General features: G+C 37.0%; 1 protein-coding gene across 3 annotated transcripts; it reads right to left on the reverse strand.

Annotated features, from left to right (window-relative positions):
* Positions 1-5,670: 5,670 nt before the first annotated feature.
* On the reverse strand, positions 5,671-7,698 carry LOC113335846 (protein PHLOEM PROTEIN 2-LIKE A1-like). Of its 3 annotated transcripts, XM_026581871.1 has the most exons (4): positions 7,470-7,698; positions 7,215-7,336; positions 6,401-6,755; positions 5,671-6,368 (listed from the first exon to the last, which is right to left on the reverse strand). In XM_026581871.1, exons 1-4 carry the CDS (start codon positions 7,647-7,649, stop codon positions 6,357-6,359), a joined length of 669 nt encoding a protein of 222 aa, XP_026437656.1. In that variant the 5' UTR covers positions 7,650-7,698; the 3' UTR covers positions 5,671-6,356. The 3 variants fall into 3 exon arrangements, with proteins under 3 accessions (XP_026437656.1, XP_026437655.1, XP_026437657.1); XM_026581870.1 differs by having other exon boundaries at positions 5,671-6,755; XM_026581872.1 differs by having other exon boundaries at positions 5,671-6,755; positions 7,215-7,344; positions 7,470-7,695.
* Positions 7,699-8,409: the final 711 nt, after the last annotated feature.

Raw genomic sequence — 8,409 nt, forward strand, 5'->3', positions numbered from 1 at the left:
TCAGTACCGGCATAGAATTTAGGTTGAATACGATGCAGGTACTGTGTTACGACATGGATTTGAATTCTTATCTAGGTACTGGAAGTGCTCATTTGGTATCCAGGAACTTGTTTGGAATTACCTAAGACTACCGACATTATTTACAATTATTCAATAATGTCGGCATCTTGTCCCGGCACAGTTAGTTTGTTAAATTACTATGTCGTTTATTGGTCCCGATATTGTAGATATTCTGTGAATCAATACCAATACTTATGATTCTATGTTTTTTTTCAGTATATATATGCCGACATCAAATATGAAAGTGCGTTGTCTTATATTTATTTCGTGTTTCTTTTGATATAGGGCTAAAGCAAAGGAAGATAAGAAAACAAAATCTAAGGATGCTGGCATTAAGAAAAGAAAGAAGAATGATCTTGGTACTCCCCAGTCTCTTCCTCCTCGAGGGAGAGAACTAGGTCGCGACAAGCGTTTGGGGGAAGGCTCTACAAGAGGGAGAAAATGTGAGAGTGGTGACTGTAGTCGACTCGTAATCCGTGAACCTACTGGAGCAGTTGAGCACAATGAGCAAGATGAAGAGAAAAGTGAGGAGGAAGATAATGAGGTTGATCCAAATCAATTAGAAACCCAAAGCCAAGTTTTAAGTTCAAGTCAAAAACTGACACAAGGCAAAAGAAAAGTAAAAGTTAAAGGTTCGCACCTTCCTCATATTGATGACATGATACCTGACCTTGATCGTGGTAGAATTTTGGGTGAAGCTGACGATCCGATAATGTTATTCGTCTACAAGGATACGTGGACTCGTACTATCTATCAAACCTATGTAAGAATTTTTTATCTTGTGCATATGTTTTGTTTCGTATTTATGTAAAATCTCTTAATCGTATTATCTCTTAATTATAGAATCATAAGAAGGTTGTGCGTGTTTGCCAAAACCAAGCCGCGTCTCATTGGGATTTGTCTACGGAATGTGATGAGGTCCAAACATTAGTAAGGGAGTCTGGTCTATATTGTTTGGTTGAAAATTATGTGAAGTGTGATTCTGTGACAGTCAATTGCTTCGTCGAAAGGTATCATGGTGAAACTGATACCATGGACTTCCTATTTAGAGAGATGACCTTGATCCCTGATGATGCTCAGAACATTCTAGGCTTGAGTGTTACCGGCAAATCATTTGCGGAAGGATATAACTGTCCGGACCTAGAATGGTCGAAGTTGCACGCTCTGACTAACAAGTTGTTGGGTTTGGACTACAAAACGTCTGTGGAAAGCTTCTATGTATCTAAGAATAGTAGGACAAATACCATCAAGCTGACGCTGCTTAAGAAGACCTTTGAAAACACGCAGGCAAGAAGTTTGAAGGATGGATGGGACCCTGCAAAAATTCGTTATATAGCCGCTGCGTACTTGTTATTCATCTTGGGCACTAAGGTATTCCCTGACGCTAGTGGCAACAAGGTTAGTGCAAACCACCTTCAATAGTTGGATCCGTTGGAAGAGGTCCATCACTATTCTTGGGGAACCGTGGTAATGACACATTTAATGGCGGAGATGAGAAGGGCCTCCAAGGCTGTTACAAACCAATTTGTCGGGAATTTCACTCTACTCCAGGTAACAATTTTTTTCAAACTTATGTTCTTATGTATATTGTTGACATGTACCCCTATTATGAACTTAGAAACAAAATTTATTGCTTCTTGTATGTATCATTCCACGTTGGTATAGGTGTGGGCTTATGTACACTTCCCAACATTGTTCAAGGACTACCCCTTCTTGAAGATCAAAAACCTTTCCGAACTCGAGGAGTATAGAGCTAAGAGATACGAGTTCAACAATATTCCGAAGCCCGATAACAATCGTCGACTGACAGATATGAGATTGGCTCTGGACGGCATGACTACCAAAGAGGTTGTGTTCGACCCTTACGAGGAGGCTAAAAAGGACCACCAGATTTTATCACATTTTGTTGGAGTATAGCTCGGTTGAACCCACCAAGAGTTGGTATGTCAAGTTTGGTTGTCATATTTTAGTGAATCAAAACTCAATTTAAGAGTCGCTTGATTATGTACTAGAGTCAATTTCGTATAGGTTAGATTGAAAGTATTAGGATATGAGACATTACAAGTATTGCGAAGACTTGAAGAAGTGAAGAAGTAAGAAGCTACAACGACAACATCATCCTTCCACTTGAGGTTAGTGATATTTGACTTGAACTGTTTCATTCCCTAACATATATTTCAAGTCGTGCATATTGAAAACAAAACTGCGAAGCATGAACACTCTAGATAGACATAGTATTAAGGAATACAATACAAGGTTTATTGCTTAACCATTAAACTTTGTAGATAAGACATCGACATAATCGTTTAAATGCTATTGTGATTTTTTATGGGTATGAGGTGAGGATTTCATCCTAGGAAACAATGTTTTACATGTGTTTTAAGGAAGTAAGTTCATAAACTTGTTTATGAATCGAAAAGGAAATCGCCAGGAGTTATTGGTATTATTATTCATTGCATATCTTGTGAACAACCAATATGTGTGATTAGTATAACCGCTCATGACTTGTTTGTGTTCTTGGTAAAACTATTCACAAAGGCCTGACTTATGTATTGGTATGACTTTTATTAGTGAAACCGATCTTAAGTAATCACCCGAGATGGTATGATCGGGTTTGTGTTTTTTCTGACCAAATTTGGGAAAGGGGAACCGATCCTAGTAAGAGATGAAATACATCACAAAGGGGAACCGATCCTTGTATGAGGTGCAGCAAGGTTTATAAAAGAAAGGGGAACCGATCCTATGAACATGTGCAACACGTTTTTAGGAAAAGAGGAACCGATCCTATGGACATGTGAAACACATATAAGTTAGATACCATAAATATGTGGGAAACCGATCCTAGTACCTAGTCAACCGAATTTTGGAAAGCTAGTGTGACTATGCACAGTACTCACATGGAGGTAGAACCGAAACTTGTTTTGGTAGAACCGTTAAACCCATGATTGTGATTGAATGTTTGTTTGATCAATCACATAGTTCTTGAAAGTCAGATGAACCAATTCTAAACTTGTTTGGAAGTGTGGAAAATCTGTTTCAAGATTGTAAGTATGAAACAGAACTTACAAAGTAAGGATGTCGACATACTTTGAACATGTGCTGTGAATGTTTATTTCTTTAGTTGTTCACAGTTATTTCTAGCAAACTAATCCTTCGTGAAAACAAACTTCCTCGGTTGTGTTGTTACTAGTGAAGACGCCTATTCAGAGAGGAGAGTAACCTAATTAGGAGAAATCTCTTACGGCCGCTCAGTTTAAAGTCTTCTTTGGGATTGAGAAGCTCTATTAGTACCGTTGGTGGGAAACTAGATAATTGCGGTTTATCTAGTGTTTTCGATTAATTTGACTGACTAACGGTGGTTGAACTTTGATTGCACCTAGTTTATTTATTCTTGAGAATTCTGATAAAAGATTCACTCAAACTAGATCGAAGTTTCGACAGGGATCTCTAGACTGTTGTTAGTGCTAAAGACGATCTTGTGATAATCCATTATTAACAGACTCTGTTCTGTGCGTGATTGATCACAAGAGATTCAAGTTGTTGTGTGCAGGCGTTTATTGAAGATCTAAGAAGATTTGAAGACAAAGAAGATACTGAAGATTTCTGATTTGGGGTTCATAATCTTTGGTGTGCACAATACTTGTTTCGGTATAGAAGATCCGATTATAATCGGGTTATCCTTGTCGTAGATTTGATTAGTTGCGTAGATCGGCATTGATATAATTCTTTGTGATTAAAAGTATTGATTGCAAAATCTTAACAATTACTTCGGTAGTTGAGAATAAGATAGATCTAAGAACCTGACGAAGGAGTTTATTGAGATAAACAGAAGATCCTTTGTCGAACTCACATCACTTGGTTGAAGAGAGTTACTACCAAACAGATTTGTTGTTCCTTTACTGTTTGGAATACGAACCAAAGAAATTGTTTTAAGTACGGGACTTATTCATAAGTTGGAGGCGTGGGAATACAGACGGAACTAGGTGAACTATAGGTTTAGTTGCTTAGTCTCAACTATACGAAATTGGTTTAATTTTGTGTAGCGGCTTAATCCTGAGAGTATTCAATCATGGACAAGGTCCCGGGGTTTTTCTGCATTTGCGGTTTCCTCGCTAACAAAATCTTGCTGTGTCATTTACTTTATATTTCCGCATTATAATTGTTTTATTATAATTAAAGTAAATTACACAAACGTTAGTTCCTATTTACTTGATAAGCAATCCTATTGTGTTTGGTTAAGTCCGAACCTTTTTATCAAGTAAACATACTTCGTTGTTGTATTGTCTCGATCTCGTATCCATAGACGATCAGACGTAGTGTGAACCGATTAGTTGCATTGTCTCGACTCAGTCCATAGACAATCACTTTCGGAGAAAGGACTTATAGTAGGAAAACTTTTAGCTTGAGGTATATTTGGGTACCCTCGCCTTTTCAATTGGTATCAGAGCAGGCAAACACAAAAAGATATAACAATCTGTGTTTGGTGTGATCCAACCTATAATAATGAACTCGAGTTCTCATGAATCGACTTCAGTTAACGTACCTCTAAGATTTAATGGGACGAATTACCTAGTATGGAAGTCTGCTATGAAAGCTTTTCTTCAATCCCGAGATTTTAATACTTGGCTATTAATCAAAGAAGGATATCAACAACCGATGGATTATTCGGAAACTGAGTTCAAACGTTTAGCGTGTTATACTCATGAAGAAATGACTCTTGCAGAGCAGAATTCTGATGGTTTGAATGCCATTATACATGCAATTAGTGAAGATCTTTTACATCATGTGCTGACTTGTAGGACTTCTAAAGAAGCATGGGATATCCTTGAGACTGTATTCGAGGGAGATGATTCTGAAAAAGAAGCTAGACTTCTTTCCCTTTCATCTGAATGGGAACACCTCAAAATGGATGATAACGATACTTTCGAGAAATTTAACTCTAAACTTTATGAGATTATTAATGCATATTTTTGTCTTGGAAAGGCTATACCTGAAAAGGAAATAGTATGCAAAATTCTCAGATCGTTATCATCCAGATACGAGTCTAAGAAACATGTCATAATAGAAGGAAATGATCTTTCTATACTTTCTCGAAGATCTCTTGTAGTAAACTTAAAAGTCTTTGATAGAGAACTTCTGCTGAAGAATCAAACTGAGAAACGTTGCCAAGAGGACAAGGTACTTGTTGAAAAAGAGCTTGACTCAACCATTGTGCTTCTAGCATAACGAATTAAGGACATCTTATCTTTTGATAAACATGTTCGTGATACATTTTCGCTTTGCCATAAAAAGGGTAATGATGAAGTACAATGCTTCAAGTGCCGTAGATTCGGACATATGGAAAAACATTGTCCCAGCAGAAGAAATCAGAAGTGCAACAAGGCGTATATCTCCACTCTTGATGATATTCCGGAGGAAGATTCCAATGAAGAAATATCTGATTGTAATGCACTTCTTGCCAACTCCAACAGTAATGCGTGTTAGGCTTTGGAGCTAGCTCGGCAGGGGGTGCAACTGCACACCCATGCAATGGGCTGGCTCCGCCCCTGATTATCATCATCATCATCATCATCATATCATAATAATAAGAACTTTGATTTCGTAAGAATGTCTTAGAATTTGTGTAATTTATCATTTGGGTGTGCTATAGGATTTCCTGGAGTTACAATAACAATGGTTGAAAATTCTCTCCAAAATGGAAATAAGAAACTTGTCCTTTAACAGTGAGGTTATTCAGTCTTCTATAACACAAAATCTCCAAGTGTTGTCCTTCTTCTTGACCAGTAATATTGAAAAAGCAAATGAGCTATGACTATAATGCCAGTAGAAATCATTTCTTGAACCAATTTTTCCACCACAGACTTATGTTTGCATGGACATATTTAGGATCTCAGGTATGGTGGGTTCAAAATTTGGTTTAAGAAGGATTGTGTGGTCCAAACTCCCGGTGGAGGTAGTGTAATTGGCTCCCGAAAGATATCAAAGTACTGATAACAGAGAACAAATGACCAATTAAACCCTGAGTATTCTTCCTGAAAAAATCCTTCACAACATCACTGCTCGCCATCATAAGTAGTGCCTGTCAAAGTAATGATAACTCGATGCAAATCATTTCGTTTGAATTAACTTTCGCCGAATATCCCCACTGGAATATGTAGTCGACAGGTAGTTTTAATCATCTCATATAATCTTATTATACATATACATAATAATTCCATTGCCCGTTCTTTTCACGTAAAGTATTTCTTTGTGAAAATATACTGGCTTATTGATACGAGTAGAACATGTCATCCAACCTAGCTTTTGATTTATTTCTTAGGTCGACAATGACTCCTTTGATGACAAGTCCACGTTTCCAATTCTGATTTTCGCATTCAAACAAAGAGAATTGAATTTCTTTTCCTTGTTTGTCATCAGCTGGTTGTGGTGGTGTTTGAAATTCACCAATCTGAACTTCTATCCACTGTGACTTTGGCTTTTTTTGTAAATCTTCCTTGCGTAGTTGTGTTTGGGAGCCTGAGTGTACAAGTCTGAGGTTAACTGGTTTTTCCCATCCGTAAGCTGAATTTTTCAACATTACTACGAACACAACCTCGTATTTTACTCCCGGGTTGAGTTTTGATATGTCGAGTTTTCCATTTACTTCCAGCCAACACACATTCAAAAGTTCAGCTACTTCAATTGCCATCTCGCAACTGCATGCAGGTCAACAAAACTAGGTGCAATTTGATTAGTTATTAAAAGTTACGACCATTGAGCATCTTCCATTTAGTACAATATAAAGAACACAAAATTGGTTAAAAAGACCAAAACCAATAATTCCTGGGTGAAATGGACAGTTAGATTTTGATACTTTTTAAATGGACAAAAATGTAAAAATAGGCAGGATGTAACCAGTTTCATCGTGCCCATTTTCAAATATTTTTTCTTATTTTTAATTTACACGGGATTTATCCAGTTTCATCCTTGCTATTTTTTAAATTTAAGTTAGGATGAAACCAGTTTCATCCTTACTTTTTTTTTTTTTGACCATTTCACCCAAATTATTTTTTACTCGTCCATTTAAACCGTGATTTAAAAATATTTGGACAAATGACCCATTTTCCGTATAAAGAAAAGTGCAGCCCTCCAAGAGGTCATACAATTTGTCTCACCTTGTTGATGATTCTTTCATGGAAGACCACTGCCAGTACTGCTTGTCTTCAGCCCAAGTTATGGCAAGATCCCTGGGAAACAACATAAAGCAGTTGTAACCTGAATTATCAATCCAGTACTTCTGAACAGCTTACAAGTTACATAGATATACGAACGTTAATAAGTACCGAAATGCCAATTACAAAACTCACATAACGATTTTTTTTTTTAATATAAATACTCATCTCGGGTAGAATTTAATAATTAAAACTTGCCTGTTTCTTTTGATTCAAGAAGATCCCAGAGCTCAGGTGATGGTGAAGCTCTGACTGGTTTATGTTCATCATGTCTGCATCCTGTATGATGCATTCGTAGTTGTGAGGGAGAGGTGCTGCTAGCTTACAACTAGCAGGACGCTGATGGGCAGTATCTGAGATACTTGCTCTGCCGCCCATGATATCTGTTTGATGTATGCACTTGCTAAGACTAAGATGGTGTTGTAGTTTGTTTCTCTGCATTTCATAATGATTTTATAGGACAAGATGCAACACTTGTTATACGCTTGCTAAGACGTAGGATGAGGTCAAGGTCAAGGTGGGGAATCAATACATTCTGTAAATGTCGATATCATATCCAGTGGGTATGAGAAGCTATTCCACTCTATCATTAATAAGGCACATCAAAATAATATCCCTAACTTTATTCCCCATGATGTGATTCTCAGCTGAAAAACAAGTTCTGGATTCACAAGAGTGAAAATTTTGCATCAAATGCAAGCCTAATATATACTACCTCCCTTTTTAGAAAAGATGTAAGATCACTTTTTCAAGTTAGCTTAAAAATAAGCCAAATTGAAAAAACAAGCAACTCTTTTCGATAAATGGAGTGAGTAACACATATTTGAAGAAACGAGTATCTTTTTTTCGGACCTTGCTGGCCGAAAGCACCAAGTCTTGGCTACAGGCTCCGCACCATCCCTATAAATATCGATTTTAACTAAGTAATGGAATAAAAAATCAGGTTAAATTGGGACCTACTCCAATTAATTTAGGCTTCCACTACAGGAGGTCATTAAAAACTAAAAAAGAACATCCCTTATCCAATTATTTTTAAGAATGGCTAATGTACCTCTTGATTAATTAGCGTTAATTAATCGGGTGATTAATTGATGTTTAATCAAATTAAACTAGAAATTAACCAATCTTGATTCTTCAT

The sequence above is a fragment of the Papaver somniferum genome, unplaced genomic scaffold, assembly GCF_003573695.1.
Source record: "Papaver somniferum cultivar HN1 unplaced genomic scaffold, ASM357369v1 unplaced-scaffold_150, whole genome shotgun sequence".
Classification (NCBI taxonomy): Eukaryota; Viridiplantae; Streptophyta; class Magnoliopsida; order Ranunculales; family Papaveraceae; genus Papaver; species Papaver somniferum.